This window comes from Grampus griseus (assembly GCF_964374135.1).
Source record: "Grampus griseus genome assembly, chromosome: 5".
Lineage (NCBI taxonomy): Eukaryota > Metazoa > Chordata > Mammalia > Artiodactyla > Delphinidae > Grampus > Grampus griseus.
In genome coordinates this window covers 7,156,493-7,184,265 of record NC_138998.1, presented here as the reverse complement: position 1 = coordinate 7,184,265, position 27,773 = coordinate 7,156,493, and the positions used below count along the sequence as shown (strand labels likewise).

Below are 27,773 nucleotides of genomic sequence, written 5' to 3'. Positions count from 1 at the left end.
TATTTCTCTTTCTGTATCTCTTTGTCCCCCTCTGTGTGTCTCTCTCACACACAGAGGGCAAAATTGCCTTTCATTGTAATGAAAACCAAGGATTAAATTAAATCAGTTTTATTTCATTCCTTTTTTATAGCTGAGTAGTATTCCACTGTATATGTGTACCACATCTTCTTTGTCCATTCATCCGTAGATGGACACTTAGGTTGCTTCCATGTCCTGGCTATTGTAAATAGCGCTGCAATGAACACTGGGGTGCATGTGTCTTTTCGAATTAGAGTTTCCTCTGGATATATGCCCAGGAGTGGCATTGCTGGATCATATGGCACTCTATTTTTCATTTTTTAAGAAACCTTCACACTGTTCTCCATAGTTTTCAAGGGCACAAGTCAGACTACCTTAATGTAAATTTCAGTGACACTAACAAGCACAAATTAGTAATGTAAACAACAGTGTCAAAACCGGAAATAACACCAAATCACAACTCTCTAGGATTTGAGTGGAATCAGAAGATTAACCACTGGACCCTGGCGGTCCAGTGATTCTGGCTCCGAGCTTTCACTGTCGAGGGCCTGGGTTCAATCCCTGGTTAGGGAACTAAAGATCCCACAAGCTTCATAGCACAGCCAAAATAAAAGAAAAGAAAAAGATTAAAACTTGATAGTAGCCAAGTGCTTGTTTTCTAGTATCTCTTGTAAATCTGGCGTGCTTGATTGTCTTTTGATTCTTCCATAACCTGAACTCAGTGGTTTCCAAACTTTTCCATATGCTAGTGTCGTTCTGTTTTCTTTCTCAGAGGACTCAATTCTGCTTGCTGCCGTTGTGTAAGAGACACTGAGTTTCCCTGTAGCTAAGAGAGGGATACTCACCCAAAGTGCTAGTGAGCGTCCATTTTTATGTAAATTACTGGGAGGCAGGGAAGAACTGCTTTGGTGTCACACTTGACTGTCACTGGAAAAATTATTTGGAGGTTTCATGTTGTTTCATAAAGTCAGAAAGCACAATGTCATATGTGTACTTTGAAACACTGAACATTTAGCCCAGGGGCTACCCCTAGATTCATTGTTGCACTTATATAATCAGCAAAGAGCCAGCTAACATCTAGAGACAGAAGGGTGAAAAGGGCAAATTCCACTGACTTTCAGGGAGTCGCAGGGTCAAATAACTACGATATGTTATTCTATCTATCTAGTAAAGCAGAGCTGTGGAAAAGTGTTTTGAGAGAGTGATGTGATTATTCCTGAGTAGGAATGGAAGAGGATAGGGAAGGGAAGGGAAGACTTCTCAAAGGAGATGCCAGTTTCAGAAGAAAACTGTTTGGATAGAGCGATGGTAGAACATAAACCAAAAATCCTATTCTTGTAACAAACAGCCATGATCTTATTGGAACCACTGAACGTAAGAGCTGAACCAGTAACTGCGTGAAAATCTGACATCAGCAGACACAATAGACAGAGATGGAACACGACAGTTTGCGTTGGTATGGGGCTCAAATTGCTGGTGGATTCAGTTGTGTCTCCCCTCACCCATCATCTCTGTGTTCTCTTGGGGCTTGCTTATTGCTCTAAGTAGCTTTTTGGATCTTTCACTTGTAAGAACCTCCTAGGAAGAAAGAATGGGGATTCTCTACCCCGGAAATAGTATAATATGTGGGAGACAGGACTATATATCTCTTTGTTTTCTAGCTCCTAGCACAGTGGCTGCTACGTAGCAGACACACACTTGAAAGACAAACACACACTTTGGAATGCGTGGATGTGTAAACAATCAGCATACTGATTACCAAAGGCAAATGGGGTGAAAAGTTTTTCCTTTTATTTGTGTCTTACCCAAGTAAAATTCCAGGGGTACTCTGTGTAAATGACTATTATAAAACTAATCGTACTTATTTGATTTGTTAGAAGATTTTGACTCCTTGTTAAAGAGTAATGCCTTCGTTAGCATAAAGCTACTCACAAAAATAGTTATCCAACATCATACACAATTCTCACCTTCTAGAAGATGTTGCCAAATTCTATCCAGGGATGGACATCAAATGCTAACAAATGGCAATGTAAATAATATGATTTTCTTTTTCTGTTATTTATGGATCTTCATAACTTAGGGATTATAAAAGTATTGCTTTTATGAAGTCTCGGAGGATAGACCATGAGAAATGGGTTAGCAGGTCTGGAGCGGGTGAGAGCCATCAGCCTTTTGAAATGAGAATTTAACACTTCGATCAACACATCCATATTGGCAAGCTAGATTGAGTTCAATCTTAAGTTACAGTCTGTTTCCTAAGAGAGTAATTTTATGACGATGTCACAAAAATCATACGATGATGTCTTATATAGAACAATATAAAATTGTTCTTAGGGAATGGTTTAAATAAAACAATAAAAGAAATGTAAATCCAAGCTGAAAACAATAGTATTTTTTCAGTTATATTTTAGGAGGAATACCACCCAGCAGATTTATCTATGTCCAGCATTTTTGAAAACCTCTTGGCAGTTAAGACCGTGTTACAATTTCCCTCTGCACGTATTCAGATGGGTTGGTCTATCTTGACTTGTTCTTTTTCATACCACCTCACGTTGGCTTTGTGCCACCTCCTCCCCCTTCTACCTCTCACAACCAGCCACCCTTCACTGTGCCGTGAGGTCCACAATTCATCACATCCTTTATCCCTCTGTAAGTGTCTCTCCCTCCTCTTATATTTTGTAATACTTATCACCTTTGCCTCACAGATACAATAATATTAATAATCGTGACAGTTAACAATTGATTGAGTGGTTACCATGTGTCAGCAACTCTTCTAAGCACTTTATAGGTTTTATCTCATTTAATTATCCCCAAATACCTTTAAGTAGGGATTATTACCATCTCTGTTTTTAGACATGAATACATTAAAGCCCAACAAGGTTAAGTAACTTACCTAAGCTCACACAGTTAACAAATGGTGGAGTGAGGTTTTGAACCTATACAATCTGGTTCCAGAGCCCAAACTATTAACTACTCTGTGATTTTGCCTTTCATTTGTACTATTTTTCAAGGTAGATATATTTTTAATCATTTTTATTGTATGTCTTTCATGGAGATTTTTGTCTCTTGGCCACTTGCCCTCCTCCCTGTAACAGTTGAGAAGAGAGTGGCCACTATTTCTTCACTCTCAGACTCCAGGACTGGTGTCTGACTCACTCTTGGCCAACCAGAGCTATATACTCCTCTGATGCCGAAATTGGTCCAGGGTTAGACACATGACCCCACCAGAGCCAACGAGACATCGTGAGATGCAGGCATGTGTATTTTCTGGCTAGATTTGAAACTGAGATGGTGCAAATTCTTAGAACCTTTTGGAGAATTGAGTTAACTCAGAGCCTGGACCAAAATTTCTTTTTTCCCCTCTTTGGCCAATTTGGGTGGGATGTTTCTGTCAATTTCTGCAGAAAGCATCCGAATTGTATAGGGTTGACATACTCTTCTAAATGAAATGGTGAATTTTTAAACGTAAGGACTGACTTTTTCAAACTCTTTCTTCTGCACTGTTTTACACTTAGATATTATATAGTGTAAATGGACTCATTTTGGAAATCAGCTGAATCTGTGCTAAACCAAAATTCACGCTAAGTGTACTGTAAATTACACATAGACTTAGATTAACTTTACCATGAGTTAAACTTTTACTTCTTTATTTGAAATCATACATTCCAAAAATGCAAGCGGCTATAGATAAATCTAGGGCATAGCAAAGAGATAAATTACTTCTGTCTCTATTCCCTCTACTTTTCCTTATTATTTCTTTTCTCTTTTCAGAACATGAGGGAAACAGGGCTATGTGACTGTTTTGCTATAGCAGATTCCATACTATGAAATAACATACTCTAGTGGAAGGAACACTGACTTAAAAATGGGAAACTTGGCAAGCTCCAGAAGCTCAGAGAGGCTTTTAATACTCTCTCAGACTTGGGCTTGAGTTTCCTCAAACATAATCTGAATATACCAGATTTTTATCACTTCCTCTTGCCATTCACCGTATTAAAAAGAGTGAGAACTAAGGTGATCTGACATGTTTCTGCCCCATCGATCACTTCATAGAAAGCCTTCTGATGTCATCATGTGACATTTGTAAATATTATTCTAGATAAAGTCTAGGTCAGGAGAGTATGATAGAAATGTGGCTCTTATGGATATTATGATGGATAACAATTATTTCTCCTAGGTTTTATGCACTATTAAAATTAGCTTAAGGAGTTTGCTTCTTCACTGCTTTTATGGGCCATAAATTTGAAACCATGGAGTAACTGGGAAGATGTTCCACAAGGCCCCTCAGGCCCAGCTTCCTATGAAAAGACACAAGGCCGTTGCCTGGAATAAGCCCTAGGTACCTTGCACAGTCAAGATAGGGCCTCTTCCTTTTATTCGAGATACCTGTTCTTTTGGAATTGAATGAGTTCTGGTGCCCAGGTTTTCCTGACACTTTTTCTTTAGACTTGCCCTTAGATACTTGGGCTTCCTAAGGATGTGCTGGTCTATGAGATGTTCTAGAGAATTCCTCTTCTGGGGATATGAGTGTTCGCCTTGCATACAGAACACAGAGGTAGTTCACACCTCCAACTGTAGGTCACACTAGGAGTTTGGTCTTTATTTTTCATTCAGTGGTTGGTGCGTCCTGTCAAGGCCTGCAATCAGAAGGGAGTTTGGGACTATATATGGTTGTCTGAGGCTGGCTTTTCTCTATTTCATAATTTTATCTGAGGCAGGTAAGCTTGCTAACTGTGTGAGACAGTAAAAAGATCCCAGGAGTTACAGATTCGAGTCCCATCTGTGCCTCAAGCTAGCAGTGTCACCTTAGGCCAGGCATTTTCCCTCTCCTAATTGCTGTTTCTCCAGCTACAGTATAATATAATTAGTCTAGATAATTTCTTAAGCTTCTTTTATTACAAGGATCTGTAATAATCATACTACTTGATGGGAAGGCTTGTAGTGTACTGGGTCACAGAGCATCTTTACAGATTTTGAACTGATGATCCTATTTTCTGCATCTTCAATCTGAACTCACCAGAGGAAAGGAACAATCAGCATGTTTGCTACATGCATTTTTACTAGCAAAAACAAACAAACAAAACCCTCCTGTTCCAGCCTAAGTCTTTGAAATTGAAGTGTACACTCTTTTTTCTGATTCTTCCACAGATTCAATTGGAAAACCCAGTAAATAGCTCTGTGCCTAAGTGAAGAAGCACTTCCTGAGGAGTGTCATACAATAGATCATAGATGGTCCTATGACGTTTCCTAGGGTCCCTGGTTAACTTATGGTCCTATTCAGGGAGAAGAAAGACAAAAATAGACTTTAGTATCCTTGCTGAATTTAGTGGGAATTTGCATTTCAATGCCAATTCTTAAATGGTTGGATTCTCATAAACCCTACATTTTATGGACTGTTTGATGTTACATAATGGTGAAATGAATAGAATTGGGAAATATTTGAACTTCAATTGTACTTGCCGTTATGCTTTTTTTTCCTCTTTAAACCACCTACATACATAAACCTAGGATCAATCATGCAACGTTTAATTTTTAAAAGTTTTGATAAAGCTGGGTCATTATACTTTCTCCATCTCTAGCAAGTTAGTTCTCAGATAGGAATATATTTGGGGAAAGTGTTAGTTCAGATTTTCATTCTCATTTGCTCTTTCTCATTTGATCTAGATCAGGGATCAGCAAACTTTTTCTGTAAAGGTCTGATAGTAAAATTTTAGGCTTTGTGGACCATGTAGTCTCTATCAAAACTACTTTATTCTTTCACTATAGCAAAAAGGCAGCCATAGACAATATGTAAATAAATGGCTGTGGCTGTGTTCCAATAAAACTTTATTTACAGGAGCAGATGACTTGTTGGTGGGCCAAAGTTTACAGATTCCTGATCTAGATAATTAATTAACAAATGATTCCTCCCTCAACCTTTCCCAACACTAGATCCTTTTATACTGGAAATAGCGTTGGAATAGAGGATCTATATATCTGGCTCCCAATTATGGCCCTTCTAATTACTAGACGTGATACTCTGGAAAGTCTTATTGACATGGGTCTTATTTCAGTCATTATATTCGGTACTTAACATGTGTTAGCTGAGCTAATAAGCTTGCTGTTGTTGTGCTTTATATCTTGGGTAATACTTTAACTATCACAGGAACTTTTGTAGCCTTAAGAAGAATACTCCAGTACAGATGGCCAAAGGCACATTAAAAGATGCTCAACATCGCTAATTATTAGAGAAATGCAAATCAAAACTACAATGAGGTACCACCTCACACCGTTCAGAATGGCCATCATTAAAAAGTCTACAAATAACAAGTGCTGGAGAGGGTGTGGAGAAAAGGGAACTGTTGGTGGGAATGTAAATTGGTACAGCCACTGTAGAAAACAGTATGGAGGTTCCTCCAAAAACTAAAAGTAGAGTTGCCATATGATCCTGCAATACCACTCCTGGGCATATATCCAAAGAAAACTATGATTTGAAAAGATACATGCACCCCAGTGTTCATTGTAGCACTATTTACAATAGCCAAGACATGGAAGCAACCTAAATGTCCATCAACAGATGAATGGATAAAGAAGATATATATAGATAGATAGATAGATACACACACACACACACACACACACACACACACACACATACACAAAATGAATACTACTCAGCCATAAAAAAGAATGAAATAATGCCATTTGCAGCAACATGGATGGACCTAGAAATTATCATACTAAGTCAGAAAGAGAAAGACAAATACCATAAGATGTCACTTACATGTACAATCTAAAATATGACAGAAATGAACCTATCTATGAAACAGAATCACAGACTTAGGGAACAGACTTGTGGTTGCCAAAGGGAAGGGTGCTGGAGGAGCGATGGATTGGGGATTTGGGATTATCAGATGCAAACTATTATATATAGGATGGATAAACAACAAGGTCCTACTGTATAACACAGGGGACTATATTCAATATCATGTGATAAACCATAATGGAAAAGAATAGGAAAAAGAATGTGTATATATATATATATATATATATATATATATATATATATATATATGTATAACTGAATCACTTTGCTGTACAGCAGAAATTAACACAACATTGTAAATCAACTATACTTGAATAAAATAATATTTTTAAAAAAGAATTATAGGTCTGGACTCAGATCATTAGGCCCATGTGTCTGGTGTGGGGGAGAGGGAGGAAAGATAAAACTCTCCCATATGGTCCTGGAACTGGTCATGTTTAGAATCATAACAGACCTGGCACAGAACTGTGTGGTATTAAAACTAGGAAGTGAAGGGTCTGTACCAGAAATGGTAAAGAAAATGATGGCTCAATTTCTGATTCAAGAAGGAGGATAAGGAGAGTCAGATTTATGCAAGGAGGTTCAAGAGACCCTAAAGTCAAGCGGACAGAGTATTAGGAGCTCAGGGCACTGGTGGTAGAGCCAAGATAATGAGAAAGAAAGGGAAATCTTGCCTTCACTGTCCGTGAGAGCTCTACAAACCCTGCTCAGCTTCTTCCTTATCCAAGAGTTTCTTTTAATGAACTGAGGGTATATCTCCCAGCTCTTGTCTCATAAAGCTTACTGCCCGGCACTTCCTGGCACCTACCACATGGTAAATAGAGGAAGAACCATAAAATGTTGACATACAGAGATCATTTGGGGATCTATTTTGCATGAATAAAAAATAATATGTGTTAATAATTGGAAGTTTGCCACGAGGTTGACCTATCTGGAATGTTCTAGTATACTTCAAAAATAGTTTTTGCACACTTAAAATGTGTACCCTGACCTGAAAGAATTATCTTTATAATACTAATTTAGTGAATCATAGAATCAAGGCTAGCGATCTAGGACCATTTATCTTAGATTTTACTGAGATTGTTGTAGATTCAAAATTTGGATTCAAGTGAGTGAGAGGCTATCATTTTTGTTTTAAGGAAAAAAATCAAGAGAATATCTTACAGTTTGCCCCCATGTCTGTAAGAATTGCTTCAAAAGACAATCTCTAAATTTGTCAGAGGCTTAGATCATTATTTGGTGAATTGATGGGTATAACTAGAGAAACATGGACCAGTTGAGACATGACTGTCCCTGAATTGAATATTTAATGTCACCCTGATTATTAATGCATGATCTAAAGATTTAAAAGAAAGTAAGTAATTTATTTATTTCAAGTTATTTGACTTCTGTGCAACTCTCCTTATTTTGAAAAAATAAAGCTAAAAATTTCCTTAAGACTAATTCATCTTTTGTATATGCTTGGTTGCATCATTTTGTGATTGGATTATATAAAAGTCTTTAAAGTTCATGTAAAAATGACATACAGTTGGTTTTCTTCAACCTTGAAACCATTGACATTTTTGGTTCAGATTAATTCTTTATTGTAGAAGGTTGTCTTATGTATTGTAGAATTTTTAGCAGCATCCCTGGTCTCTCCCCACTAGATGCTGGTAACACCCACACCCCAGTTTTGAGAACCCAAACTGTCTCCAGGTGTTGTCAAAAACTCCCCCGTTGAGAGGCATTAGTAGACAGCCACCAAGCCATCACTCTATAATATATGTTTAGCATTAAGGAATAGAAGAGGGATCCTATTAATAATAAAACCATTTCTTTAATAGTTGAATTTTGAAGTAAATTAATTGGTGTATTTTTGAGTCGTGCATTATTATGCCAGGCTTTCTAAGGAAGCCCATCATTTAGATATAAAACAGTCTTCCATAAATGACTCCTCTCTCTGTTCCTACAGCTCTTGTGTACATGTTTTTTATATCATGCTATGGTTGCAATAAGAGTATTGTATTATTGACTCTGCTCTTCAACCAGAGATTGCATGCAGAGAAGCAATGATGGAGTTACATCTCAGAAGAGAAAGTGAATTGCACCTTATCTTGGGACCTCCATGAATTAGTTGGATCACCTTCAAATCTCTCAGCACACCTTTTGTCTAGATAAATCAGACTGCTTACTTTTCCTTAAGGTCAAGAAATGTGAGTTATTTATCTTTGTCTCTGCAGCTCTGGCACAGGATAAATAGATGCTTTAAAATTGGATGAATAAGTTGAATCTATTTGTTGATCTTGTAAGCAAGGAGTTGGCATATGTTTTTATTGTCTGTTCTTCCTTTTTTCTCCTTTACCCCTACACTTTGATTCCTGAACATTTCTTCCTGGCCTGAATTACTCACAGATATCCTATTCTGTCCCTTCACTGACTCAATGGATGGCCAAGACTTTGTTGCTTTGCCTTCTATGCTTTGCCTTCTATCCGAGAAGAGCCCAGAACAAAAAGGCACTAAGAAATTTTAATGCAGGACATTGAGGACAGTGAGAAAAATATTGGATTATTTCAGGATCCATCATGATTGTGATAAAATTGTTACTGCTACAAATTATCAAGGCAAACTTTTTAAAATTATTTTTTCATCTTTAATGAATTTCTACATTAGAATGCCTATAAACTTGTTTCTCATGTTAAGTAATGTTTAATGTATTCTATAACTCTAAAATATGGACCAATTTCCTATAGGACTTATTTTTCGAAATCAATTACCAACATTTTAAAAAAAATTTGGGGGGCTTGATAGCCCTAAAGAGAAAAAGACCCATAAATTATGAGAAATTAAATGACAAAGGCAAAGGGCAAAGGCTTTGGAATTGGGCAGAACTACATACTAATTGTCATGCTACCTCTTGTAAACTACAAGGATTTGGACAAGTTGTTTAAACTTACTGAGCTTTAGTTTCATTATCTTTAAAATGGGCCAGTGCCTACCTTAGAAAGTCACTATGAGAATTAGAGAAAAAATAAATTAGATGTTATCTAGGGTAATATTTGCATAAAGTAGGTGGTTGTAAGTCAATCATAATCACAGTAAATGATTATGATTAGTGGTGATTGTGGAGGTGATGGTACTGATATTAACTAGGTATGGCAAGGCCAAGGCTCTGCAAGGATTGAATTCTCTCTGGTTCTTTCTTACTCTTCTTTCTGGGTCAGGCTTAAATAGAACCTTTTTCTCTGTCCTATGCCATATGTTGGTGCTTTTTGGTTGTCAACTAATCCTTGCTAAGAAGCCCAGTCTCCCTTCCAGAGAGTATTTGTGTTTTAATAGAGGTATTCTTTAAGGTCAGATATAGGCTCAGGGATCTGAATAAAGTTAGAAACTAAGGTAACACTACTCCATTGCTCTGTCTTTCATCTTTTCCTGATGATTTGTTTTCTCCACTCCAGGATCCCAAAACTAGGTGTATCAGTTAGCCTTTGCTACATAACAAATTTCCCCCAAACTTGGAATCAGCAACAGTTTTATTATTTCTTGTGATTCTTGGGGTAGGCTATACGGTTCTTCTGCTCCAAATAGTGTTGGCTGGAGTCACTTATATAGCTGCTATTAGCTTGGACCTCACCTGGGACCGGAACATTCTAAAGATTTCACACATCTGGTGCCTTAATGAAGGAAGATGTCATGACTGGGAGTTGTCTAGGTTTCTCTCCCTCCCTCCCTCTCTATCTAGCTCCATCTTTATCTATCATTCTCTGTTATTCAGTATTTGAGTCCTTGCTAATTTACATGAAGGCTGCATCCCAAAGAGGGCAAATACAAAAGCTTCATAAGTCCAGAAGTCACACACTATCTCTTCTGCCATATTCTGTTGGCCAAAGAAAGTCACAGGAGTAGCCCAAATTCAAGGGGAGAGGAAATAAATTCTGTGTTTTGATTAGGAGAGAGGTATGTATGGATAAGAATGTGAGGCTTGTTTGGTGGCCATATCTGCAGTCTGCCACCCTCTGGGAAACCATTCCATCTCACCACATCTTCCACCTTCTCCTCCTGACTCCCTTTTCATATTTTTTTCTGTCAGGGTCAGTGGAATCAACGGTTTCTCAGTTTATAAGGGGTGAATGGTTGTCATCATCCTCTTTAATGCAGTATGTTTAGTGGAAAATACATGGGTCTTAGAGACATATAGACCTCCAAATGTATGCCAGAGGCACTTATTCCTGGTTGTATGACACTGAACAAGGTACATCAGCTCTCCTACCTCATGCACTAAGTAGAGAGGATAAAAATTACCTGATAGGGTTAACATGAGGTCTATATTAATATAGTTTATCCACAGTGATTAACTGAAACATGATAGATGCTCAATAAATGCTAAAAATTCCTCTATTTTTCCCTGTTTCTACCTCTCTCTCCCAGTTTTTCTATTCATTACCTTTTTCTGGAAGAGAAAAATTTTTGAAACTTTCTAAAAACCACTTATAATAATCACATGCATTTGTCCTAAGCCCTCTGACAGTTTCCAAAAAAAAATGCTTCAAGCTTTATAGAGCATTTTGAAAATTACTATTCTCTTATGCTGATTGCCTTATTCTTTCCTGAAATTATCCCGCTATTGCTACCCCTAAGCCTTGGCTCATGTTTCCTCTTGCCTAAGTAATCCATCTTGTGTGTTCCTAGGTCCACATAAAATTCTTTTTCTTCTAAAAGATTGTGTTTCTGGTGCCTAATATTTACAACTTTGTGTTTTAATCTATCTCTTTTTCCATCAGTTTTATTCTGCATAATAATTTTTGGGGTCTTTTAAACCATCTTCCTCCCAACTACTCACTCCAGATTTCACACACTATAATTACAACTAAACTATTGGCACTTTTCAGTACAAACACGTTGACTTGAATTATTCTACAGAACACCCAAAGAAGCATTAAAAACTTGTGTCAAGGGCCACACCATCCGTGTGAGATTCCAGAAACTGCATTACTCGATGTCTTGATAAATCCTGTAGGGGGGAAGAATAAGCAGAAACTAATAGCAATGATTAGGGACAATTGACTGATTGCCATTTTTGAGAGGACAGGGTGAAGAAAGCACATTATCTTGCTTGATTCATGCATTATTTTGTGTGATTAGAATTTCCATAAAAGAAACTCCTAACCAGTATGTGACAAAGCATTTAGAAAAATAAATTGTGGATAAGAGAATTCTGTGTCTATCATAATATTTGTTATATTTAGAATATGCAGGACATTTTTTTCATTAGTGTGTGTTGCTAGATTTATTTATGTCCTTGATAAATATGGTCAGAACTATGTCCTAAAAGAGTAAGTAATTAGAGGCCAGTTCTTACCAATCCATTAGAGGTTTTATGGCTAAACGCGATTTGTTTGGTCTTGCTGCATCTAAAATCCTCTAAATCCAAAAGCAAAAGTCAGTTCACATCTTCCCCGTGTAGATCATCGTAATATTTTTATAACAGTTAAAATTAAATTATTTAGCATGATCCCAGGAACCTGGGCCAAAAGTTTTCTCCCAGTTTCTCTGTTTTCTACTTAACTAGCAACACTCAACTGAAAGAAATGGAGTAAAAAGCAGAAATGCAGTGTCCTCTGGCAGATTGCTGTGTTATTTCTGATTTGTGTACACACAGCTCTCTCTGTGAAATCGCTTGTGCTCACTAAAAAATAATTACCCCAGCCTTGGTTCAGTTATTTGAATTTATATCTGAAAGACACTTTCATGAATTCAAAGGATTCAAAGAATCACTCATCAAAGCATTTTTGTTTCTATGATATTTTCTGAAAATGTGTTTCTACCTGTATCGTTAAGAAGCATAGATTTTAAAAAAAATAGAAATATTTACTCTTCCATTTGCCTCTCCTCCTTCTCTGTTAACTGTTTGGTGAATATTTTTTCTGATTTTAATATTTATATATTTTAATTTTCAAATATAGGGATTGTTCACTTTTAAGAATCAAAATGGCTAGTGGTTTGGTACCTGCTTAGATTATAACCACAAATTTTGATGTCTTTTTAATATGTTTTAAAACATTTTTGTTATGAAAAATTTTAATCCAGAAAAAAAAGTAGAAAATATATTATTACAATAAAATCCCATGCATTCATTATCTAGCTGTAACAATTATCAACTTTTAAAAGTAGATAGATAATCATCAAAAAATATACAAACAATAAATGCGGGAGATGGTGTGGAGAAAAAGGATCCCTCTTGCACTGTTGGTGGGAATGTAAACTGATACAGCCAGTATGGAGAACAGTATGGAGGTTCCCTAAAAAACTAAAAATAGAACTACCATATGACCCAGCAATCCCACTACTGGGCATATACCCCGAGAAAACCATAATTCAAAAAGACACATGTACCCCAATGTTCATTGCAGCACTATTTACAATAGCCAGGACAGGGAAGCAACCTAAACGTCCTTCAACAGATGAATGGATAAAGAAGATGTAGCACATATATACAATGGAATATTACTCGTCATAAAAAGAAATGAAATTGAGTTATTTGTAGTGAGGTGGATGGACCTAGAGACTGTCATACAGAGTGAAGTAAGTCAGAAAGAGAAAAATAAATACCATATGCTAACACATATACATGGAATCTAACAACAACAACAAAAAATGGTTCTGAAGAACCTAGGGGCAGGACAGGAATAAAGACTCAGACATAGAGAATGGACTTGAAGACACAGGGAGGGGAAAGAGTAAGCTGTGACAAAGTGAGAGAGTGGCATGGACTTTTATATACTACCAAATGTAAAATAGATAGCTAGTGAGAAGCAGCCGCATAGCACAGGGAGATCAGCTCTGTCCTTTGTGACCACCTAGAGGGGTGGGATAGGGAGGGTGGGAGGGAGATGCAAGAGGGAGGAGATATGGGGATATATGTATATGTATAGCTGATTCACTTTGTTATAAAGCAGAAACTAACACACCATTGTAAAGCAATTATACTCCAATAAAGATGTTAAATAAAATAAAATAAATAAAAGTAGATAAATATAAATTTGCTCTAACAAATATCAAAGTGAAAAATTCTTGTCATTTTGTAATTTGATTTATTAAGTTTTGCAAAGGAATTTTATTGCTTTTTTATGGAAATTTAATCTTGATCTTCATACCTAGAATCTATTATAATTTTTAATACTTTTTAAATTATTAATATTAGTTTACTCAGTCCCTCACTTTATTTCCTGCTGTTTTGCTGCTTGGACATTTCGGACTTTTAAATTATTTTAGATAGTTCTTCTTCTCACTCCCAGGGGAAAACTACCTGCTCATGTAAAAATCCTCTGGCATTATTCTGATTTCTTTTAACTCAATAAGGGGTCTATTCAAAGGAAATTGAAGTCCTGCCATTGAATTCTAAAACAATTCTCCTTTTGTCACTTTATCCAATTCTTGCATAAAGGCTCCTCCCAAACTTTCCCCAGTTACTTAAATTCCTTAACCAGAAGAACTGAAGTGAATATATCAACTACATGAATAAAGAAATCAACTAATTAACACTAGCTACAGTTAGTAATTGACCTACCCCTATCTCTGTACTAAGTTATGAGTAACAAGATTTTTAAACAATTTAATAATGTGTTTTCTAGACCAGAAATTATGTAAAGGATTATCCAGTATACGTTTCTACTAAGTGTATATTTTTTCCTAGTTTTAAAAAAAGAAGAATACTACTTTTTTATTAACCTTTTCTTTTTATTTGAAGTATAGTTAATTTACAATGTTGTGTTAGTTTCAGGTGTACAACAAAGTGAGTCAGTTACACACACACACACACACACACACACACACACACACACGCCTATTCTTTTCAGATTCTTTTCCATTAGGGGTTACCACAAGACAATGAGTAGAGTTCCCTGTGCTATACAGTAGGTCCTTGTTGGTTATGTTTTATATATAGTAGTGTGTATATGTTAATCCCAAACTCTTAATTAATCCCTCCCCTGCTGTCTCCTGCTATCCCCTTTAGTATACTACTTTTTAATTTTGATTCAAGATTACTTATTCAGTAATTTCCTTTTTTTTTTTTTTATTTTTGTCCTCTCACTGTTGTGGCCTCTCCCGTTGTGGAGCACAGGCTCCGGACGCACAGCCTCAGTGGCCATGGTTCACGGGCCCAGCCACTCCGCGGCATGTGGGATCTTCCCGGACAGGGGCACGAACCTGTGTCCCCTGCATCGGCAGGTGGACTCTCAACCACTGAGGCACCAGGGAAGCCCTCCATTTTTTTAAATGACAGAGTTCTTTCATTCAATAAAATGTCATTCAGAAACCCATTTATAAAATAGACACACAGAAATGGGACTTGGCCTTGTGTATTACCTGTTGATTTTTTCCTGTTCCACACTCAGCACATTTCCATCCCTACAACACCTCCCCTAATCCCTGTGAATCTAAGGATCCCAATTAAAAAACACAGTTCCTCAATGGCTTGATACTTGATAGTTAAAATATTATGGTTATATATTAATGTGATAGATATTGTGATTCTGTTTTAATCATGTGTATGAATATGTATATGTATGTAAGTAGATAGATAGATCAATAGGTCACATAGAAAGATATGATGCCTTGAATTTGCCCCCCCAAAATCTGAGTGAGTAAAATGGATGGAAATAAACAAGTCAGTACTTGTATTCATACTTGAAGCTGGGTGATGGTTATACCAGAGACAGAGTTCTACAGAGAAACAGAACCAGTGGGGTAATGTAATATATATATATATATATATATATATATATATATATATATATATATATATATATATATATATATATATATATTATATAAAATCTTTCTCTGATTTAGATATTCAAGATCAGTACCAACCAGAAAACAAGCTGCACACTCTAATGTGTCTTTTTTTGGTATATATGTTATACTCAATTAAATGTTTACTTCATAATGTAAATAAACTAAAAATAATTACATCAGAAGTGGTATAAAATATACATAACTGTAAAATATCGTCTCTAGTCTTATGCACAGTGGTCTTTAAGGATGTCTCTGAAAAATAGACTAAAAACGACAAGAGGTGAAATCAATGATGTGATTTGTAAATGTATAAATTTTTATATTTTATAATAAATTTTCTGGCATATGACAGTCAAGTGTCATATTCTGACAAGATCAGTTCAGTGTAACAAATTTATAATAGATATGGTACCAACCAGGGTTCTTGGCCTTCTGCAATCAATAGAAGTTGACTAGAGGCCAGACAAGTTCAGGCAAGGCTTTATTGGGGCCCCTGCTACAGCAAGGGGGAGCGAGAACAAGCAACAGTTTCTCTTGCTTGCTTCCCGGGGGCGAGGGGCGAGCTGGTTCCTTACATGGAGGTGAGGGTAGGGGTGTGTCCCTGGGGTCGGGCCAGAGGTGTGGCCTAGGTGGTCTGCCCGCCCCTTTGGTGGTGTTGAGTGCAGGGGGCATGTGCAGTGCCCTGCTTTTGCTCCCGGCTCTTCAGAAGTTGCAGTTGGGTTTTTTGGTCTTTTTGTATCTTGTTGTCCATAATTTGCCCCAGCTGCATATGCACGCAGTTATTTTTAGTCCCTTATAGTTTCTTTGTATTTTCTTACTCAAGGAGACGTTTGTCCAGGTGCAAGCATTGCAGCAAAGTGTCCCAGGTCCCATCCTGTCTCAGATGGAAGTAATATATTTGAGGAAGGATTCTTTCCCCAAATTGACACAGACTCTTGGGCCACCAGCATCACTGAGATGAGGCACCAGCTCCAGGCTTCCATGCAGCTTAGATGCTCACATGTTGAAAGCAATTAAAAGGCCTCAATATGCTGCACTCAAAAATCAGTAAAAACAAAGCAATATCCAGATGTAACCTGAAAATATCCCTTTCACTTTCTATTCTGAAAAAGTTATAGATTCATGGGAATTTTCAATGATAGTAGAGAGAGAGAAAGGTCTCAGTCGTTTCCAATCGTTACATCTTACATAATTATAGTATAATACCCAAACTAGGAAATTGGCCTTGGGACATTATGTGTGTATAGTTCTATGATTTTGTCACAAGGGTAGATTTGTGTGACCGCCACCATAATCAAGATACGTAACTATTTCATCTCTATAAATATCTTCCTCTTGCTACCCTTGTGGAGTCATACACCCCCCTACCCTCTGACTACTGCTGGTCTGTTCCCCACCTCCAATATTTGGAGAATGTTACCTAAGTGGAATCATGTAGTATGTAACTGTTTGTGATTAGCTTTTTTTAACTGAATATAATGCCCTGTAGACGTATCCAAGTTATGAATACATTAATATTTTGTTCCTTTTTATTCCTGAATGGTATTCCATAGTATGGGTATACCATAATTTATTTAACCATTCACTGATTGAATGACATTTGGGTTGTTTCCTGTTCTTGGCTATTACAGATGAAGCTGCTATGAACAGCTGTGCACAGGTTTTTGTGTGGACATAAGTTTTCATTTCTCTGGGATAATTGCCCAGGAATATAATTGCTGGTTTGCAGGGTTAAGTATATATTTAGTTGTTGTTTTTCAAAAAACTGCCAAACTATTTTCCAGAGTGACTGTATCGCTTTACATTTCTATCAGCAATGTGTGAAATACCCGGTACCCCCACTTCCTCACCAGCATTTGGTATTGTCACTAATCTTAGCTCTTCCGGTTGGTGTGCAGTGATATCTCATTATAGTCTCAATTTGCACTTCCCTAATGACTAGTGATATTGAACACCTTTCCATGTGAATATTCGCCATTCTTGTATCCTCTTAAGTGAAATATCTCTTCTTGTGCTTTGTTCATTTTCTAACTGGATTGTTAGGTTTTCTTAATTTTGAGTTTGGGGAGTTCTTTATGTATTCTAGAGATAAGTGATTTGGAAATATTTTCTCCCAGTGTGTAATTGTACTATAACTGTGCCAATTTTGAAACTTACATGTATTATTAAAATTGAACAATAACCACAGGAATTGTTTTGAATCAAGATTAACAAAAGATTTTGGGTTGAGGAAGAATCTTTTGTCACTGGAATTATTTTAAATTACCAGCACGTGGCAGTAATAAAAAGCTGACCAAACGTGGTTGGAGTATTGTTTTTAAATTTTCTACAGTCAACACTTCTTTTTGCCTACACCTGGTTTGGACGCTCCCACTGCCCTGCCCCAGCACACGACCCATCTGATAGATCCAGATATTGGCAGGTTTTTGTGACATTCTCAGGCTAGCAAAGTCACAGTAGACGATTGCAGAATTCAGTATATGGAAAACCATAAAATACATAACCCAAAAATGTCTCCTAAAGGAAACTACTTAAAGATGTATTCCAGCCAATAGAAATGATTCAGAATTATAAATCTAAGGATGTAGAAGTTATAAATTTATGTCTTTCCTAAACCAGTTTGGACCCATTATATATTAAATCCAGAGGGATTCTTCAATTCATGGAATAAACCAAGTCCTGTAACAATTCACTACATTACTCTTCTTTCCCTTCTAGTCATTTCTATGTATCATAACTGTCAACTGGAAAAAAACGCACAACCTAGAAGTTGAGAGTTATGTTTTATATGGTGGACGTTCTGAGGGCTTAAGCCTCTGAACTCTGAGAAACTGTTCTGAAGAAGCAAGGGGGGTGGGGGGGTGGAGCCAGGATATATAGGATTTTTTTTTAACAAAAGACCAGGTAGTTGGAACATCAAAAGTTTACTGTTAATTAAAGAAAACCAGATATCTCAAGTTAAGGAACTTAGTCCTTTTCTATGTATGGGAAGATGCAAGAGTCTGGGCTCACTGAAATCATTGCTTTGATATGCATCTCAGCTACCTGGGGCCAGCATCCTGTGCTTTCTCATCCAGAGTCTCCTCAGGGTGGCTGCAGCAGTTGACTGCTAGATGATTGGCATCCTGTTTCCATCCTGAGTTCCCTCAGGGCTCACCATTGGGGAGGCTGTAATGTGATGTCTTGGTGGCTGCAACATCCTTTGTTTACTTATATGGCAGGTGGCAGTCTTAGTTCACATAACAAATAGTAAATATTTTTTTCTGGGGCACCTCCTTTACCCCACAGTTCAGAGGGTAATCACCACTTAAACACCAACCAGCTGTGTTTATTCAGACCATGTGAACAAGGGTAAAGCTGCAACACTGTTGATGCGGGTCAGGATCTCTGGGAAGCAGGTCTGAGATGGAGATTGTGGGAAGTTTTTAGGCAATCCTCTTACGCTCAACACTTGTATAACGGGAGAGAAGGAAGGAAGGAGCAGAGGAAGAAATTGGGCTGCAATGAAGTTGCAACAAGATACTTTGCCCACTTCAGGTACACCACCAGCTAAAGCTGTGTGTCCTTCAGGGTTGGACAGGGGGACCTCCTGTTACACACCCATATTGACCCATCATTGAATGCAGGCTGCAATAGGAAAGGGGCATGATCTTGATCAAGGTCACTTCCTTCAGGTAAAAGCAATGCCAGAAAGGACTGAGGGCTAAGAGGTGAGGGCTCTGGGCCGGCATACTCCCAGCCACCGCAGACTTAACCCTTTTTTAAAAAAAAATTTATTTATTTTTGACTGCATTGGGTCTTCGCTGCTGCACGCGGGCTCTCTCTAGTTGCGGCGAGCGGAGACCACTCTTCTCTTTGATGCGCGGACTTCTCATTGCGGTGGCCCCCCTTGATGCGGAGCATGGGCTCTAGGTTCACAGACTTCAGTGGTTGTGGCACGCAGGCTCAGTAGTTGTGGCTTGCAGGCTCTAGAGCGCAGGCTCAGTAATTGCAGCACAAGGGCCTAGACGCTCCACTGCATGTGGGATCCTCCCAGACCAGGACTCAAACCCGTGTCCCCTGCACTGGTAGACGGACTCCCAACCACTGCACCACCAGAGAAGCCCGAGACTTAACCCTTTTAATTCTGAGGGGGCATCTGGTTGTGTAGCACAGCATCACTACAGTTCTGCCAGCAGAATCATTCAACGTTTTCATTTACCATCACGGAAGCAAGGCTTAGTGCATGAACAAATGACCATTTGCATTGCAACCTTTAAAAGAATATTCTGTACATTTTGAAAATGATTTTATATATATAATATATATATATACTACATATATATAATCCATATTGAATGAACTGAGTTACAGACATTTTTCTTAATCAAGTAAAGCTACCATCCAGTCCCATGTCTTTTGGCAGATATTTTTCCATATCTAAACATCTGTGATTATTCTGTGTTAATTATATTTAAGATTAGTTACATGATACGAGTTCAGTGATGTGAAAAAAGAAAAGAAAGAAATCCTAGAACAAAATAAATTCACCAAAATGTTAAATTATTTCTGGGAGGTGGTATTATGAAACAGATTCATTTTCTGCTTTATATTGCTTACACTTCTAAATTTTGTAAAATGTACATGTATTATTTTTTAATATTCAAGGAATAATTGTGTATATGTTATGTAGTTGCAAATGAGTTAGTAAAACAATAAATGCGGTAAAAATTTAGAAGGAAATGCGTGAAATCGTTATTGAAAACAACCAGGCATTCTTTAGTTCTTTATTTTTCTTTATTTTCAAAAACTTCCATAATGGGTTTACATTGACTTCATTTTCCATTTTGGGGGGAAATTTTTGTCATTTTATAAGTTGCAGAAACTATGAAGCTTCTAATGTCACCTCATTAAATATGAGTTTTCCCTTGGTTACTCATAGATATTTTCTATCAAGTTAAAGAAAATTCCTTCCTTCTATAGCTTGCTTATTACAAAGTTATTTTTTAAAAAAGAATATTTATGGAGTTATGTTTAAAAAATCAATGTTTACTGAGATAATGACATGGGTTTTCTTCTTTATAAATCCGATGAATTATATAATGATTTCCTAAAATGGAACCATCCTTGGAATAAATCCCAATAAGCATGGTACCTTTTCTTTTAATACACTTCTATATTCAGTTTACTAATGTATTGTTTAGGATTTTAGCATGTATATTCAAAGTGGTATATGGTTATCTTTTTGTATTATACTCACCTAGTTTTGGTATCAGACTTTTCTGGACTTGTAGATTGAATTCAGAATTTTTCAGGCTTTTTTGTTCTCCAAAGCTTTAAAAGAATTATTTGTTCCTTCTCCTACACTGTTGGTGGGAATGTAAATTGGTGCGACCACTATGGAGAACAGTATGGAGGTTCTTAAAAAACTAAAAATAGAGTTACTGTATGATCCAGCAATCTCACTCTTGGGTATATATCTGGAAAAGACGAAAATTCTAATTTGAAAAGATATGTGCACCCCAATGTTCATAACAGCACTATTTATAATAGTCAAGACACAAAGCAACCTAAATGTCCATCAACAGATGAATGAATAAAGAAGATGTGGTGTAATATATTATGGAATATTACTCAGCCATAAAAAAGAATGAAATAATGCCATTTGCAGCAACATGGATGGACCTAGAGATGATCATGCTAAGTGAAGTAAGACAGAGAAAGACAAATATCATATGATATCATTTATATGTGGAATTTTAAAAAGGATACAAATAAACTTACTTACAAAACAAAAATAGACTCACAAACGTAGGAAACAAACTTAAGATGACCAAAGGGGAAGTGGGGGGAGGGATAAATTGGGAATTCAGGATTAACAGATACACACTACTATATAAAGAATAGACAAACAATAAGGACCTACTGTATAGCACAGGAAACTACATTTAATATCTTGTAATAACCTATCATGGAAAAGAATCTAAAAAAGATATTATATATATATATATTTTTATATATATATATATATATATATGAATCACTTTGCTGCACAACTGAAACATTGTAAATCGATTATACTTCAATAAAAAAAAATTACTTGTTCCTTTCAGGCTTGATAACCCTGACCTTTAAAACCATCTGAAATAGCCTTTAGTGAGGGTGATAAACAGTATGAATGAAATGGTCTCTTTCTCTACTTCCTTCCATGGTTATTGGTACTCAAGGTTTTTACCACTTTGGGGACCTATTTTGGGAATTAACTACCCTCCCCAAAGTATTCATTTACTCTAGAAAACTATGCTGATATATTCTTGCACAAAGTAATCGCATCATTTAAAAAGTCTTCTCAATTTATGGTCCTTTTAAAAATCTTAACATTGTTGATGTTGTCTCTATTTTTCCTTGAATACAATTGCCAGAATTTTAACACTTTTATCTTCCTTTGGTTTTATTGATCATATATTTTCTAAACTTTCTTTTCCTTTTCATTTATTTCTTTCACTTGTATATTCCTCTGGTTGACTCTTATTTGGTTTTCTCTTAGAGCAAGCCATAGTTATGGAGGTGACCATACAGGTTTATCCTGTGTCTGAGAGACCCTTTCATACAGGACTATGATTTAACAGGGCACATGGCTGCCCAGCTAGAGACTGTATTCCCCAGCTTTGTCTACAGTTCAGTGTGGCTGACATAGTCTGAGGAAAAGTGAAGTGAGCTTCTGCCTACCTTCTACTTTCCCTTTTTCTTCTCTTCTTCCCATTCTCTATATCCCAACCCTCCAGGACTTCTTTGAGTTCTTCCAAGACACTGAGCTCCCTTCTGACCAAGGTTCTCACACCTTTTATTTGCTCTCAGGAATGTTCTTCCCTCTGCCACCCCTCATTTTATTAATAACTCTTCCTCCTTCAGGTTTTAACCCTGAGTCATTCATCTTAAGCAATTGATGCCTCACCCTAACCACCCCGTCTCTAAGGAATCTGGTCAGGTCCCACTGCTACATGGTCCAATTCCACTTTAGTCTTGTCCGTTATTTGTTGTGAAATATTTTTTACATTCAAAAATATAATATCTGTAATACATATAATATGAAAATATTTTTAAAAATCCCCATACACCCCAAATCCAGTTTAACAAAACATAATTTTACTAATTCCATTTAGTAAGGCACATGGTAACCCAGCTAGAGACTACATTTTCCAGTCTCTGCAATTTGCTGTAGTCATATGATTATGGGTAGTTTTGTAGCACATACATTTCCCTAGATGGTATATTACTTAGTTTTGTATATTACTTAGTTTTGCATGTGTGTGAATATTATAAAAATGTTGCCATGTTGTCAGCGCTCATCTTTATTGCTTTTGTACTTAGCATTGTGTTTTTGACATCTTTCTGTGCCAACAGGTAGGGGCACCATTTCATTCATTTTCCAGTTATTCTCACTAAGTCTAGTTTAATGGAATTTTAACATCCTATGTCATAACTATACAACCATTTATGCATTTCTTTTTTGTTTATGGACATTTGGCTTGTTTCTAGTTATACACACAAACACACTTGTGTTTCAAATGTATTTCATATGTGTATTTTATGTGTCTGTATTTATATGAAAATTATGAGTTTTACTGTCAAGACTATTTTTTTACTTAAGTGAGTTGTTCCCAATGCTATTTTTGATTTTTTTTTTTTTTTCATTTGGGAGCTACCAACCCAGGACCATTTTAAATTCATTCCTTTGCCTGGGAGATTTTCGATCACCTAAGTGGAATGATTTTCAATCCCAATCTTGCATGAGGGTTAAATCATGATGAAAACTTTTCAAGGAAACCTTTTCTTTCTCCCTTCCACTTAGAGCCAAGACCAAGACACATACATTTCTCTGATATTTCCCTTTGAGGGATTATTTTTTAAGATTATAAAAGTCCTGTTGTTTGATTTGGAATATCTCACCCATAAGTACATTTCTCCACAGAGAAAGGATTTGGCTTATTGACTGTCATAAATCTCTAATCTGGTCCATTTTGTAGTTAGCATTGTAATTCCATCCATCATTTTCATACCGACGGACACTGCATAAGCAGCCTGCTGGCCTTTCCTACCACATTCCTGTAGACACTATCTTAAAACTCTGGCAATTTCCCTATTTAAATATATGTAAAAATTACACCCTGATCGATTAATTATTACATTTTCAGATGCTACTTATAAGACTTCTATGCAGACCAAAAAAACTTAACACATGAAGACGTAACCTTAACGTTTAGTAATACAATAAAATGTGCTTTGTTCAATCGAGTTTCAAAAAAAAGTACCCCTTTTGATCTTCTACGTTGTGTTTTTTTGTTAATCTGTTTTTATTGATTCAGGTCTATAGTAATATATTCTATTTTAAACATTCTTTCAAAGTTTGAAGCAAAAGGTGAGCAATGAAAAAACATGTAACATCAGATTAGACTTTTGCCATGAATAAAAGCATCCTATTTTCTGGTCATTAAAAACATCCCAGTGTGGACTGAGAATGGGGAGCGGGAATTAAAGGCCTTGAAACACCTGGAGATCAGGCTGAGAGGGGCACTGATTATGACACATTCATCTATGTGACACTTAACACCAAGCAGCATTTGAACATTGATTTAAGTCATTAAAGGACTTGGGCTACATGTGGAAGTAGAGAATTTAGACCAATCTGGCTTCACAGACTGGCTCTACTCCTAACTAGCCATGTGGTCATGTGACACGATATTAGACCTTTCAGTTTTCTCCTCTATAAATGGAGGATAATAATGCTTATCTCACTGAGTATTTATGAAGATTAATTGAAATCGGTTAATACTGAGGATCTAGAACAGGGCCTGGCACACACTGGCCATCAATAATAGTTACATGGCTTCCCCAGTGTAGCAACCAAACCAAATCATTTTTATGAAGAGGAATCAAACAGCCTTCAAAGTACTACAGAGGCTTGATGATGAAGCTTAGATAAAAAGTTTTTAATTTTTATATTTTGCAATTATTGTCATATATATAGAATTTATTAAGCATAAAATTATATGTTCACCAACTGACCAAATAAACACTAAGTGTTTCTTCATTTCATAGAGTCAATTTATATATTTCTCTTTGGCAGTAGGCCTTTGGAAAGAAAATAAAATAGCCGAATTCTTACCTAATTTTACTAAAATAGAGTCCAATTGGATTAAAAGTTTAAATGTTTAAAATTAAAAAATGAAGACATAAACATGTTGGAAGAAAGCAGACACAGATTTTTTAAAAACAATTTTTGAGTGAAGACAGTTTGGTTATGCAGGACATAAAGTCTAGACACCAAAAATTTATAGATGGTAAGTCTGACAACATAAAAAATGTAAAATTTTTATACAGCATAAATAAAAATCCAAGGTCAAGTAACAAAAGGGGATCATTGTCAACAGCATGTGTGATAAGAAAATGGTAACTAATATACAAAGAGCTCATGCAAATAAATAGAAAGTACCAACTTAATTTCAAAATTGACAAAAATAATATGAATAGACTTTATAAGAATAAATGCAATTGGACAATAATATTTAAGTGAATGTTTATCCACACTCATCATTTTAAAAATGCAACTTCAAACAATGTTATGGCATCTTTCAGCTATTAAAATGTTAGGCTACTCTTATTTTATATTTCATAATTTTGATGTCTGTGGTAAAGCAGACACATCCACTCAATGTTGCTGGGAGTGTAAGTTGCTGGAATTAAATTCGGAATATGTATACCAAAATTTGTAATGTACATATCCACTCCTAGTAATTTATTTACTGAATATCTTGGCATACCAATGCACAGCTCTATGCATTTAAGAATTTTCATTGCAGGATTATCTACACAGATTTTTTAAAACTCCTGGACAAACTAAATGTTCATGATAGGGAAATAGTAAAGGAAATAAGACTAGTTATATCCTTAATGTGGTACACTCTTAGCTGTAAAAAAGAATGGCAGAGAACTATAATGGGCAAATTAGAAATGATTTACATTACTTTGATGTGGAAAAAGTAAAATATAAATAGTTTTTATTGCAAACTTCCATTTATGCAAAGAAATAAATATAAATGTGGATATAGCATATGTATTAGATATTTTTCTGGAAAAAAATGAGAAAAAAAGGTTGAAAGTAGAATTAGGGATATGAATGTGGAACGGCAGGAAGGAAGGAGTAAGAGTTTTTTGCTTAATGCTTTCCTGAACTGTTTGAAAGTCTCTCTGTGCTCTTGTATGTTTTACTTTAATTTTTAAAAATAATGATGTGAATATGATGATAAAAATAAATAAATTGTAAGGAACTAAAATTCCATTAAATGTCTTTAGGAGCCAGCAAATAATTTTAGGTGTTGAAAAACATGTACTGTGTGCTCTTAAGAAGGAACTGCCAAAATGACATTCTTGGGGTCAAATGATACATTCATTGATGCTTAATGAGTTTTATTTTCCCCCAGACAAAGCCAAAGGGAGATCAAGAACAGGGACCCACTTTGATTCAGCCCGGAGACGGAGCCGAGCGGTCCTTTATCACATCTCTGGCCACCTGCAAAGAAGAGAAAAGAACAAATTGAAAATAAATAATGTAGGTGGTGTGTGTGTACACAGTGAATGCTAGACTCTCCCTTGGTGGCAGTGTTTGATTCACAAAAGAAAGCCTCCAATTATGCATTTATTGCCTTTGCTAGATTTTTTTCCACTTTGGCTTGTGCTTTCCTATGAAAAACAAACTGGAAAGGGTCAGCAGTCACGAGGCATTTCTGTAATAAAAATGATTAATCATAGTGTTATCACAGCATAGAATATTATTTCAGTACAATATGGCACTAGGGACACTGCAAATGGGACTGGTTACATTTTATGAACAAGTTATATTACACATCCATAGTTTGTTGGTTAAAATTTCTCAAATTTAATTTTAGCTCCATCTGTTTTGCGCTTTATCTAATTTCACTGAATGATTTCATCCAGGGGGGCCATGAACAAATCAAAGTCATTACTTTATTTGGAAAATTTACATTTTATGCAACACAGAGTTGGAAATTTCACACCTTGGAACTGGGTTTGAAGTGACATGCCATATATTATATGGGTTTTTTTAAAGTCGCACTCTTAGTAAATTATGGTAGGGCTCCTCTCTGAAACCTGGTGGTTATCTGTCAACTGTGCCTGTAAAAGGTGACTCTGTAGAGTTTTAAGTGACACACGTCCTCCAGGATTTCACAGCTAATTTTATCATTGGTTCTGAGAACTAAGAGACTTCACTCGGAGATCCAGAACTCTGTCTGTTTGGTTGTAGATATTCAACGATGATTTTTCAAATGATGGTAGTGTCATTAATCTGCCTTGCGGAATCTCCAGAACATAGAACTTTGGGGGTATGTGAGACTATGGGCAACAGACGTCAAGACTCAGGGTCTAACTTGCCAATGACTTTAGAAAAAGTCATATCAAACAACCATTGCTGTTTTGGAATTGATCTCAGATCCCGAGATTCTGGGAGTAAAGGACACAGGAGAGTCTTTGGCATCTCATTGTACACAGAGAGCTTGAGACTACCTAATCTGACATTCGGATGCTTTGCTAAAGCAGTCATGCATCAGAAACACAAAGTATCCGCTTACCTGATTTTAGTGAGCAAAGATGCACCAGCCCAGGTGTAGAGCACGATCTCACATGAAAGGGCTGCCAACCTGGTTTTGCTTCAGTGTGATTCCCCTCTGGTCACATTGGTTTCCTGAGAGTCCAGGGATAGACTTCAAACCATGCACACCACTAGATCTCTGAATCCTTCCCCTGGTTCCTCCTTATACCTGCCTTCAGTTACCAAGTCAGCCTTAGTAACAGTAAACAAGTTCTAGGAAGAAAACAAAGGTAACCACACCTGGGGTTGATTCTATGCAAGCCAGCCAGCAAAACACCTAAACAAATATTATCCTGAGATTCTGTAATGCTGAAAGATGACACTCTTCTAGCATTTAGTCCAGAGTCATTTAAATGTACCAAGTATTAGTGAGCTTAAAAATGCATTCACAGAATATGCTGTTTTTCCCCTTTTGATTCAACAAAGTACAGACAGTACTTAAAAATCTTATTTAAAAAATCATAACTCCCACCCCTTGGCTAATTTGCTAAATTGCATTTATTTAAGTAGAAATATCAGGGTGGAGC

General features: G+C 36.5%; 1 protein-coding gene across 1 annotated transcript in view; it reads left to right on the top strand.

The window, feature by feature from the left end:
- KCNH8 (potassium voltage-gated channel subfamily H member 8) overlaps positions 1-27,773 on the top strand; it is a gene marked incomplete at both ends in the record, with an annotated part of 386,090 nt that overhangs the window by 186,668 nt on the left and 171,649 nt on the right. The window contains one exon of the mRNA XM_082655515.1: positions 26,060-26,187. Coding sequence (XP_082511641.1) covers positions 26,060-26,187 — 128 coding nt within the window. The remainder of the gene's footprint in view (positions 1-26,059; positions 26,188-27,773) is intronic.